Genomic DNA, 12,225 nt, shown 5'->3' with positions numbered 1-12,225 from the left:
GAGCATCTGCTGAGAATGGGGCCCCCAATGGAGGAGTTAGAGAAAAGACTGAAAGGGTTTGCAACCCCAAATGTAGGACAACAATGTTATCCAACCAGACCCCGCAGAGTTCCCAGGGACTAAACCACCAACCAAAGAGTACACATGGGGAGATCTATGGCTCCAGCCCCATATGTAGCAGAGGATGGCCCTTGTCCAGCATCACTGAGAGGAGCAGCCCTTGGTGCTATGAAGGTTTGATGCCCCAGTGTAGGGGGGAATGTCAGGGCAGGGAGATGGGGGAGCACCCTCATAGAAGCAGGGGGAGGGGGGATGGGACAGGGGGTTTCTGGAGGGAAACAGGGAAAGGAGATAACATTTGAAACGTAGATAAAGAAAATGTCCAATAAAAGAAAAAGGGGGGGGAGGAATTCTATCCGTTAGGCTTGGTATTATTGCACTCCACCATAAGTTCATTTCTATTAAATTTAATTAACTACATTTTAGTTATAGAAACAAATAATTACACTCTATAAAAAAAATCTAGCTCCATTCCGCCCATGTTCTAAGAGCATGAGTAAGAGTAAACTAAAGTGTGATGGAGGACTTGGTCTGATGGAGGGTATTTCAAGCAGGGTATCTTTCAGGATATGGGCATTGTTGCGGTTTTTATGAGAGAGAGAGAGAGAGAGAGAGAGAGAGAGAAGAGAGAGAGAGAGAGAGAGAGAGAAGCAGGGAATAAAACATGCAGTTTGTCAAGGAAAGGAAGGTGTGAAAGAGTTTAAAGTTGCAGATAAAGGTGTGGAGAAAGCAGCAGTGACTTGTAGAAATTAACATCATTAAAAATAGAAAAAGAAATTTAGTGTCCAAACCACATAGAAATAAACAAGAGATGAAAATTACAGGCCAGTGTAAATATAAAAGATGGTAAAAATACATGTCAAGTTGTTTGAAGAGGGCGCAATACTGAATAAAGATGAGCATATACCATGATCAAGTTGTTTATTCCAAGAATTCTGGGATTGCTTAACCTTGCTAAGAAGTGTGTGGATTGGATATGGAGTCCCTCTCCTCCTGTCTCTGTTCGTACAAGAGACACGATACTTAGTGCAATGGGAGGGGTGAGGTGTTTAGAAAAATGCCTGGGCCATGAGAGTTCTGTCTTTATCAATGATGGCTTTATAATTGAAGGCTTTACTTGGAGGTCCTGGTGACTTTCCGAGGTGAGGTATAGTTAGAGGAAGTATGTCACTGGCGTAGTGGTGATTATAGTATGTTCTGGTGATTATATCTTGATCCAGGTCTATCCCTCACTCTCTTTTCTTCCCATGGTCACAGGGAAAGCAACTTCCCCTCACCACACATTCCCACCATGATGTTTCAGTTTTACCTCAGGCACACAGCAACAAACCCACTGAAAATGAATTAAGACCTCCAAACTCCCTTTTATCCTTTAAAGTATTTCTTTCAGATGTTTCAATATTATAATGCAAAACTAACATACTGATATTCATCCTGGCAACACATAAAACAAAATGACTCCCCCAAATTCCCCAAGAGAATAGGAGGCATGGCTACATCTGTTAAATAGAATAAATTTAAAATAATGATAAGTTTCCACAAAGAAAAGTGTAAGTGGTGTTGGATTTCTTTGTGACTTTGCCAAATATTGATACCATTAATGTCAACCTTTTCTAACATCCATTTAAGAAGAAAAACAGGAAGGAAACTGTTCTTACTCATTCAAGGAGGTCAGTTTTACATTTATAACAAAATTGGACAAGGATATAGCAAAAGAAAAAAACACAGATCAAAAATGCACATGAACACAGATGGAAAAATAGTCAACAGATTACTAGAAAATTCAGTTCAGCAGCTGTTAAGCACCAGAGACCACACATGGCGGTACTTCTCATGTAAGGCTGTTTCCATTTGAAAGTCCATAAAGGTAATAAGTTAGATCAGTAGAACATAAGGCAGCTGCATAATCATCTTGGTAGATGAGAACTGAGCACTTGACAAGATTCAACATTCTTTTCTGATAAACAACCCAGTGCACATAATGGTGACATATGGGATTATTTTCCTCTAAGGTCAGGGATAAGGTAATGACATCTAGTTTTCCCAACTTCAACGTTAGACCAGAAGCTACAGCCTAGGTGATGCCAGCCAAACATATAAAAGGCACATAGATTATAAAGGAAGAAGTAAAACTCTCCTAATTAGAAGATGATATTTTCATAGATCCCACAAAAAATAACACAATCAGTAGAATAATTTCATGAGTGTTTCAAAATATATGTTAGGAGGTGGGCAATCTGGTTGCTTTTGTACAAACACCCCTATGGGGTCATACCATTGCATCCCAGGACCTGTTACCTCTGAACAGAATTTGCATGTGGCAGTAAAACCAAGAGTAAATCAAAAACAGTGAAAATATCAGATTGAACTTAAGACACATGCTTTGTATAAATGAACTGGACCCCAGCTGTGCCTTACAGGTAATTTGGTCTTTTCCTGAGTTGTTATTCTGTAAGAGTTTATAAATGCTGGCTCCTGTTCTATGCCAGGTTTCTATCATAGGTCTAAAACCACAATAAGTTTCCAACTTGGCTGTCGGCTTGTTATAGTATTTTCTGCCTAAAAATTTGAGATTTTTCTTGCTGCAATGTCACATGGTATGAGGGGAGAAAGAGGCTTTCTGGATTTTCTTTTATGAGGACCCCTGTATCACTCAGTGTCTTCAACCATATAATTTAATTGTCCCCTGCCAAGTCCCCACTTCCAAATACCATCACTTTGGGAAATTAAGTTTGAACATATGATTTTTGAGGGTACAAAACCATTCAAAGTATAGCAATAGCTTACTGGTTTCTTAGCAGTCTTCTGGAACCTGCTTTCCTGCCTTGGTGAAGGTCATTGTCAGGGTCTGCTGCTAAGCACAGCTTCTTTATCTCATCTCAGTCTTCTGATTCTCTTATCCAACAGCTGCCATGGGATGCCATCTTCTCTACATCTGAATGTCCTCTTTACCTTGATGTTGAATCAACAATTTTTTTCACTAAAACTGTTGATACTGGCCTGAAGTTTCACTGTTTACTTCTCACTTTTCCCATGTGTGGCATGCTGACATCAGTGCAGCCATGAGATGAGCAGGTCTTGGGACAGTTCATTCAAGTATTTGAAACATTAGCCATTTGAAGTCCTTTGAATGAAGTAGCAGGAGCCAGTATCTGTTGTGATCCTGAGAGAAAATGGTAGCCAGGAAGGCAGGGAAAGGGGAAAGTGCTCCTGTTCTATAGCTATTTGCTTCCCTGGTACCTTGGAGAACATGTCAGTGCAGTGTGGAAGAATCAACCGTAATCTGCCTTTTGTTGAAAGCATTCTCTGGTGCAAATGGCAGTGTCAGTCTATCATATATCTATATGTTATAGGTTGGTCTATCTATATTCTCTTTGGTTTAGATAATATAGGATTCCTATTGTCTGGACAAAGTAGGGAGTCTCTTTTGATATAAAAACCCCTCATCCACTAGTGAAAAAGTCTTGCTTTACTGTCCCGAAGACCACCACTGTAAGCCAAATGGTGGGAAGAAAAATGGCACTCCTGAAGACACAGTAAAGGAAAGGAATGACTACTCCTTTAATGAGTCCCACCTGATGGGGTAGGTGCTCATAGACCCTGCTTGAACTATCCATTTATGAGTATTTCCCCCCTCAGGAAGCATAACTTTCCAGCTCCCTCTATTTGTCTTCTAGGCAGCTATCAAGATTTTAAGTCTGCCTGCTCTCCCCCCAGGCAGTTTTCCTTTTCTTTGAACTTAAAGATTTGTCCCAAGTTTTCTTACTTTTTTATGAATCACCTCTGAGCCCACAGCAATACCATGGATTGTTTCATATATTTGTACTAAACACACAGGTTTTAAAATATGATATTTCACATTTCCATTCCATTCCTTTCCAAGCTTTGACAGCCGCTAATTAATATTGATGCTTTGGTCTCAAAACTTGTTTGATAAAGGGAGATAAAATGATAAATTCAAAGGTTTGTTGTGCACAGTATGCACGGTAGAGAGCAGAACCCAGCACAACGTAATAACTGCCCATCTTTTCCCATCGTAATGTGGTGTGGACACGGACACAAACAAGACATAGGCTCCCAGCGTGTTGCATTCCAAACTTTCTATTTGGAGACTTTATTTGAGTTTAGGGAACATGTAAGCTCCTTTGGTCAGTGGCAGAGACAGTGAGATGCAGAGGGAAAAGCAGGGCATCATTTCATCTTCTCCTTAGTGGTTTTCTCAATCCATGGGACATATGAGTAAATATTGGTGTAGATGCCCACGTCCCCTCCCATGAAATGTCCAACTTCAATTCCCTGGAGCTTGTTTTTACAAATGACAGTAGCTACGGCAACCTCCTGCCAGAGATGGGAGGGAAAGGAGTGAGGGAGAGAGAAAATTTAAAAATGAAAGGAATGCTGGTTTTCACAGCTTATTTTTTGCAACTCTAGGAATGAACATCAGCAAGATGTTATTAACCAGGGATATATGATGCTCTTAAATAAATAAAAATCTTTTGTAGGAAGACAATGACTGAAAAAATACAGGTGTCATTGCAATAACCTTATCAAAGTCTCAAGTTACTTGGGAATTAAAATATCTTATGGTTAAATAGTCAACTAGACACATACAAATCAATGAAATCTGAACATAGAAAAAAGATTACCCCAAAAATTCGGCTGAATACTTTCCCAAATTTGACACATAAGGAGTTTCTGTGGTTGCTTCCTTGTTGAGTTTTCTGGCAGTCTTTGTCAGTCATCACCGGAGCCTCCAGATTCTGCCTTAAGTCAGGGTGCCTGCCTGAGGGGAATGACATCTGACTTATCTCACAACTGTGGTTTATCCCTAATCCCCACCTCCCGTACTTCAGTGGATAGTATTTTGTGTATGCATCAAGTAAGAACTTCAGACCAATTTCCCTTATGACTATTGATGCAAAAATACTCAATAAAATTCTTGCAAACCAAATCCAAGAACACATCAAAATGATCATCCATCATGATCAAGTAGGCTTCATTCCAGGGATGCAGGGATGGTTTAATATACAGAAATCCATCAACGTAATCCACTTATAAGTAAACTCAAAGATAAGAACCACATGATCATTTCATTAGATGTTGGGAAGTATTTGACAAAATTCAACACCCCTTCATGATAAAAGTCCTGGGAAGATCAGGAATTCAAGGCCCATATCTAAACATAGTAAAAGCAATATACAGTAAACCAGTAGCTAGCATCAAACTAAATGGAGAGAAACTTGAAGCAATCCTACTAAAATCAGGGACTAGACAAGGCTGCCCACTCTCTCCCTACTTATTAAATATAGTTCTTGAAGTTCTAGCCAGAGCAATCAGACAAAAAAGGAGTTCAAAGGGATTCAAATTGGAAGGGAAGAAATCAAAATATAACTATTGGCAGATGATATGATAGTATACTTAAGTGACCCCAAAAGTTCCACCAGAGAGCTATTTAACCTGATAAATAACTTAGCCAAGTGTTGGGGGTATAAAATTAACTCAAACAAATCAGTAGCCTTCCTCTACTCAAAGGATAAACAGGCTGAGAAGAAAATTAGGGAAATGACACCCTTCACAATAGTCCCAAATAATATAAAATATCTTGGTGTGCCTTTAACCAAGCAAGTGAAAAATCTGTATGACAAGAACTTCATGTCTCTGAAAAAAGAAATTGAGGAAGATCTCAGAAGACGGAAAGATCTCCCATGCTCATGGATTGGCAGGATTAATATAGTAAAGATGGCCATTTGCCAAAAGCAATCTACAGATTCAATGTAATCCCCATCAAAATTCCTACTCAATTCTTTATAGAGATAGAAAGAGCAATTTGCAAATTCATTTGGAATAACAAATAACCCAGGATAGCAAAAACTATCCTCAACAATAAAAGAACTTCTGGGGGAATCAACATCCCTGACCTCAAGCAGTATTACAGAGCAATAGTGATAAAAACTGTATGGTATTGGTACAGAGACAGGCAGGTAGATCAGTGGAACAGAACTGAAGACACAGAAATGAACCCACACACCTATGGTCACTTGATTTTTGACAAAGGAAACCATCCAATGGAAGGAAGATAGCATTTTCAGCAAATGGTGCTGGTTCAACTGGAGGTCAGTATGTAGAAGAATGCAAATCGATCCATTCTTTTCACCATGTACAAAGCTTAAGTCCAAGTGGATCCAGGCACCTCCACATCAAACCAGATACACTCAAACTAGTAGAAGAAAAAGTGGGGAAGAGTCTCGAACACATAGGCACTGGGGAAAATTTCCTGAACAAAACACCAATGGCTTATATTATATCAAGAATCGACAAATGGGACCTCGTAAAACCGCAAAGCTTCTGTAAGGTAAAAGACACTGTCATTAGGACAAAGTGGCAAACAACAGATTGGGAAAAGATCCTTACCAATCCTACAACTGATAGAGGGCTAATATCCAAAATCCAAAATATACAAAGAACTCAAGAAGTTAGACTCCAGAGAGCCAAATAACTCTATTAAAAAATGGCATACAGAGCTAAACAAAACATTACCAGCTAAGGAATATCGAATGGCTGAAACGCACCTAAAGAAATGTTCAACATCCTTAGTCATCAGGGAAATGCAAATCAAAACAACCCTGAGATTCCACCTCCCACCAGTCAGAATGGCTAAGATAAAAAACTCAGGTGACAACAGATGCTGGGTGAGGATATGGAGAAAGAGGAACACTCCTCCATTGTTGGTGGGATTGCAGACTGGTACAACCATTCTGGACATTAGTCTGGTGGTTCCTCGGAAAATTGGACATTATACTACCTGAGGACCCAGCTATACCTTTCCTGGGCATATACCCAAAAAATGCTCCAACATACAACAAAGACACGTGCTCCACTATGTTCATAGCAGCCTTATTTATAATAGCCAGAAGCTGGAAAGAACCTAGATGCCCTTCAACAGAGGAATGGATTAAAAAAATGTGGTACATCTACAGAATGGAGTACTACTTAGCTGTCAAAAACAATGACTTTATGAAATTCATAGGCAAATGGAATGAACTAGAAAATATCATCCTGAGTGAGGGAACCCAATCACAGAAAAACACACCTGGTATGTAGTTATTGATAAGTGGATATTAGCCCAAATGCTTGAATTACCCTAGATGCAATCCACGAAACAGAAAGCTGAAGAAGGATGATCAACATGCGGATGCTCCCACTTCTTAAAAGGGGAAAAAATATCCATAGGAGAGGATATGAAAGCAAAGTTTAGAGCAGAGACTGAGGGAATGGCCATTCAGAACCTGCCCTACAGGTGGCCCATGTGGCATATATATATATACAGCCACCAAAACTAGATAAGATTGTTGAAGCTAGAAAGTGCATGCTGAAAGGGACCAGATGTAGATCTCTCCTGAGAGACACATCCAGAGCATGTCCAGTACAGAGGTCAATGCTAGCAACGAACCACTGAACTGAGAACAGGACCCCCTTTGGGGGAATTATTATAAGGATTGAAAGAGCTGAAGGAGCTTGCAACCCCATGAGAACAACAATGCCAACCAACCAGAGCTTCCAGGGACTAAACCACTAATGAAAGACTATACATGGACTGACCCAGGGCTCCAACTGCATATGTAGCAGAGAATAGCCTTGTTTGGGCACCAGTGGAAGGGGAAGCTCTTGGTCCTGCCAAGATTGGACCCCCAGTGCAGGGGAACGTCAAGAGGGAGGGGTAAAGGGGGTGGATGGGGGAACACCCATATGGGGGAAGGGAAGGGGATGAGGGCTTATGGACAGGAAACCAGGAAAGGGAATAACATTTGAAATGTAAGTAAAGAAATATATCTAATTAAAAAAAAAGGTGAGAATGGAAAACGAAACTACCCCCAAGTTTTGTGTTTATGAGTATTAACTCTGCAGACTATCTTCATTTTTTAAATGAAGTACCAGGTACACAGAGTAGCATTTTACCAATGTGAAATAGTCTTATGTGCTTTAGAATACAATTTTCTTTCCACTCTGTATGTACAAATGATCTGATTAAGGTTCTCCAAAAATGTCCTTTACATGTGAAATGAACATGTGGGGGGAGTAGGACCACCACTTCCTTAATGTAAATTGTGTCTGTGACAATAAGGTATGACCTCCATGCAGTCAGATGGACCCATGAGATCCAACTGCTGAAGTCCTGAAGAGGTCAGTGAAGGTCCACCTGAATCCCTGACGATAGAGGACTATTGGAATTCTAGACAGCTCTGTCTTTGCCCTTTGGCCTTGAGCCATTTTCTACACCACCTCACCTCACAGATCTGAGGACACCAATGTTCCTCATTAAGGGTGAAGCTGAAGGAGTTACTTGCTGTGGAAAGTGGGCTTACCATTGTTTTCTTGACTCCAGTCCAAACCTGAAAGTGTACAGATAGTGCCTGGCCGGACGTTGGTGGTGGCTATGGGAAGAACCTGGACTTTGTTGTTGAAGGTGGCAGGCTTAGCTAGTTTAATAAGCATGAGATCATCCTGTGGGGCTGTGTGGCTGTAGTTCCAGTAGCGGATAATCTGGATGGGATAAATTGTCTGCTCTGTTCCATCTCTGACTCTGCTCTTGAAATTTCCCAACATCACCCTCAGATTTCTGGAGGAAGAAGGGATAGGAAGAAACCATTACTATCACCACTACACCACCACACACTACCACCAGCAGCAGCACATCATCATCATCACCACCATCATCACCACCATCATCACTCACCATCACTCACCACCATCATCACCATCATCATCTTTTACCATCATCACCATCATCATCACTATCACCACCATCACTCACCATCATCACTCACCATCATCATTCATCATCATCATCATCACCACCACTCCTATCATCACCATCATCACCACCACCATTTAGGATATTAGATGATATACTATGCAAGATACTATGACAAGAACTGTATCTGGGTTACCTTTTACTTACAATAAATTTGTGCAGTGGGTCTTATGTTAATTCTCATTTTACAAATGAAGTGCTGGGCACACAGTAGTGATTGACTTGTGGTCAGTAAACAGTAGACAGTGGAGTCGTTATCTACTGTTTTTGAACATAGTACGTTTTAGAGGAAAATAATAAATGTAAAAGTTAGTATTCGACACTCTTCGGGCCTCATTTATCCAAGTGTATAATTTCCATTCTAGTGGATACATGAGAATAAAATGACAAGAGTGTTGAATAACGAGCCCACCAACAACTCTCCCCCTACCTTTTTGAAGACTCGGAAGTTGACGTGGTTTAAATGAGCTTTCTTCCTTGGCTTCTAGTCAATAGAAGGTTCAAGAAAGTATTTGCCAGGAAAAGGGTGAGGTTAGAGTATTTATCTTTGCAGACCTTTTCTAGGAGGCACTGCTACAGAGTTTTAAAAGATGCCTTTTGGCAAAAGCCACAGTTCCTATCACGTAGTTTCTTTATGAGGGATTGCTCCTATTCTAGTAAAACCATTCTTTTCTCTTAGGATAAGGACGGTCACTGTATTTGCTCAATATTTCTCTCGTGGGACATGGAACTGTCTCTTTACTATTAGTTCCTTTAAAGAACATCTCTTTTCAATTTACTCAGCTTATGAATTTGAGTCACCTGCTGAACCACTACCTGATTAGAGGTAATCACATTTCCAGGGGGAGGGGAAACCTGGAAAAGCTGATGGGAGAGCAGGGGAGTCAGCAGCAGCACAGAGTATTAGGTGGAGACGTCTTATCTTCTACAGCAATTTTACAGCGTCTTGCTAGGGTGCTTCCCACTCAATACTAGTAGCACTATTCATGATTGTGAAAATCCAAAATACCTTCGGACCTTTCTATACGTATTCTGGGAGAAAGTTGTCCCTGATTGAGAATCACTGATCTAGGATAAGGAGAAGCCATTTGGAGACAGGATGCTCAGTACTCACGGTAAATAGCAGTGGGATGGGGCCAGCACCCAGCTGGCCTTGATGAGGACACCCACACAGGGGTTGAAGTTAGACTTGAGGTATGCTAAGTAAGGAGCATGGTCCTCTTTCTGCACAGATGAGTGAGTGAATAAAGCTGTTCCTGAGAAAACAATAGCACATAAATAGCAGAGTAAATGAAACATTCACATCTTCCCAGCAGGAAAGGAGTAAGGGAGTTTAAGGGAGTAATCAGTTGGCTGGGGAATTATTTTTTCTCTAATAAAGATGTAAATTAAAGTGATATACTTTATATAAGACACAAGAATGGCAACATTGGTAATCGTCACTGTAAGAACAGGTATAATATAAATGACATAATCACTGCTTATACTTTGATTTTATTTTCTTGGAAAGTAAGTAAGAAATGGGCATCAAGAGCTGTAACTAGTTCATAACTTGTAATTTGAGAATTCCAACAATAGGAATCCATTTTAAAGATATAACCAGATATAGGCAAAGATGATAAATAAGTGTATTCATTTTTAGCAATACATAATGGTAGTTAAACATTGGAAGAATAAACATCTAATATGTAATGTTAGACATTGAAATAACACACAAGCGAGTAAAACACATCAAAACCAATATCAGTGACACTTGATTTAAAAAATTTAAAAAGTAAAAAAAGAGCAGTGGGGTATAAGAGAGTGGTAGTCTGAGTCTAGGGCTGTCTTCTATGCTCTTATTGGTACTTTTACTGATCCGTCCACATCTGGGTTTATGACTCACCTCTGTGTGACTATACTTAAAAACTTCAAAGCAGAGATACATTATTAATAAAGGCAAAAGATTTTGAACTCTATATTAGGTGCTGGATCAATTAGCTTGCCCAATCTCAACATAGCTAGTATATTCCATGGGGTGGTGGAAGACTCTTTATACTTCATGGAAGCAGAGACTGCAGAAGTAAAAGCCATTGAATTAAGTTTCTGGTTCCTACCTTTACCATTTTCTGCATTCCAAGTTATGGTACAGAGGAAAAATCAGAAGTCAAACTGGGCCTTCTGTTCATGTGACCACATTAGGACCCTTTCAGAAGGCAATGAGGCTCATATTTCACAATAACCATGGGGAACTCTCATTTTTCAGGGTTCTCCAGGGCAGGTATGTGCCATAGTCTATCCAATAGCTTAATACTTAGGGTAGACTGTGCTGAGCCCTTGGATAGGGTCTAAGTGTGGAGACCCAGATTCTACTCATATCAGTAGATATTCATAGATCTGCAACCCAGCAACCCACTCATTTTACCTCACTATGTTCTACATTAACCCACACTTTAATGAACAAAATCTTAAATACATACCAGCTAGGATGGTGAAATAGATAATAAATTTCATGATGGTCCAGCTCTTCTCTTGAGAGGTGTAGAAAGATCAGCAGAGGCCGGAATCTTCTGCCCACTTGTCTCCTGAGGGATGTCTACTAGAGCCAGCAGGTTTGGCTAGGTAAGGGCTATAGGCAAAAACAGCAGGTGGAGAAGACTCCAGATAGGAAGATTGAGAAACAACAGACTATGCTTTTATTGGGACTTTTCAGGCAAAGGGAAAGAAGCTTGATTTGATGAACTTCTCAGTCCAAGTCTTCCTATAATCTACTCACCTAAAAGCTCTCTGAACTATATAGCTAGTTCAACTGTTTAGAAAGAGGAGATCCAGTTTCAAGACTTACCTTTCTTGAAGAATTTCTGAGGACAGAGCTGTGAGGAACAGGATTCTTTACCTTGGCTCAGGGACAGCATGCCCTTAATGGTTTGTTCTGAACCTCCTAATGGCCACTTAATGCTCCTCTTAGCCCCTCCCATCTTTGTTACACCTGTCACTGTTTCATCACTCAGAAATCATCACCAGCTGGACCTTTTTTCGTCCTGACCAGCATCACTGAGCTGAGGATATGAAATGAAAGCTCGCATGGAACAGCTAATTATCTTTGAAAGTTGGACAATGGTGTGGATTCTAGATGACATTGAACTTAAGATTTAATATGTTGATGACAATTCAGAAGACAGACCCTTTTAAGTGACTTTTACATAATGAAGTAATGAAATTATTTTCCAGCTAACTACATGACCAAAGTCAATATTAGATGTTAGGGGGCTCATACTCACAAAAAGGATCATCAACCCTGACAGTCTGCATTCCCTGAATGCATACTGAATTCCAGACACAGAGCTACATATTTTCTCCCTCTATACATGCCT

The 12,225-nt window shown here is 40.1% G+C and overlaps 1 protein-coding gene across 1 annotated transcript; it reads right to left on the bottom strand.

Annotated features, from left to right (window-relative positions):
• Nucleotides 1-4,144: 4,144 nt before the first annotated feature.
• On the bottom strand, nt 4,145-11,809 carry Prss37 (serine protease 37). Its single transcript, XM_032905216.1, has 6 exons — nt 11,697-11,809; nt 11,332-11,480; nt 9,987-10,128; nt 8,424-8,677; nt 4,707-4,843; nt 4,145-4,398 (listed from the first exon to the last, which is right to left on the bottom strand). Exons 2-6 carry the CDS (start codon nt 11,363-11,365, stop codon nt 4,252-4,254), a joined length of 714 nt encoding a protein of 237 aa, XP_032761107.1. The 5' UTR covers nt 11,366-11,480; nt 11,697-11,809; the 3' UTR covers nt 4,145-4,251.
• Nucleotides 11,810-12,225: the final 416 nt, after the last annotated feature.

Source organism: Rattus rattus, chromosome 6 (assembly GCF_011064425.1).
Source record: "Rattus rattus isolate New Zealand chromosome 6, Rrattus_CSIRO_v1, whole genome shotgun sequence".
Taxonomy (NCBI): Eukaryota; Metazoa; Chordata; class Mammalia; order Rodentia; family Muridae; genus Rattus; species Rattus rattus.
Note: the sequence above shows the minus strand (reverse complement) of the source record. Positions and strands in the feature narration are given on the sequence as shown.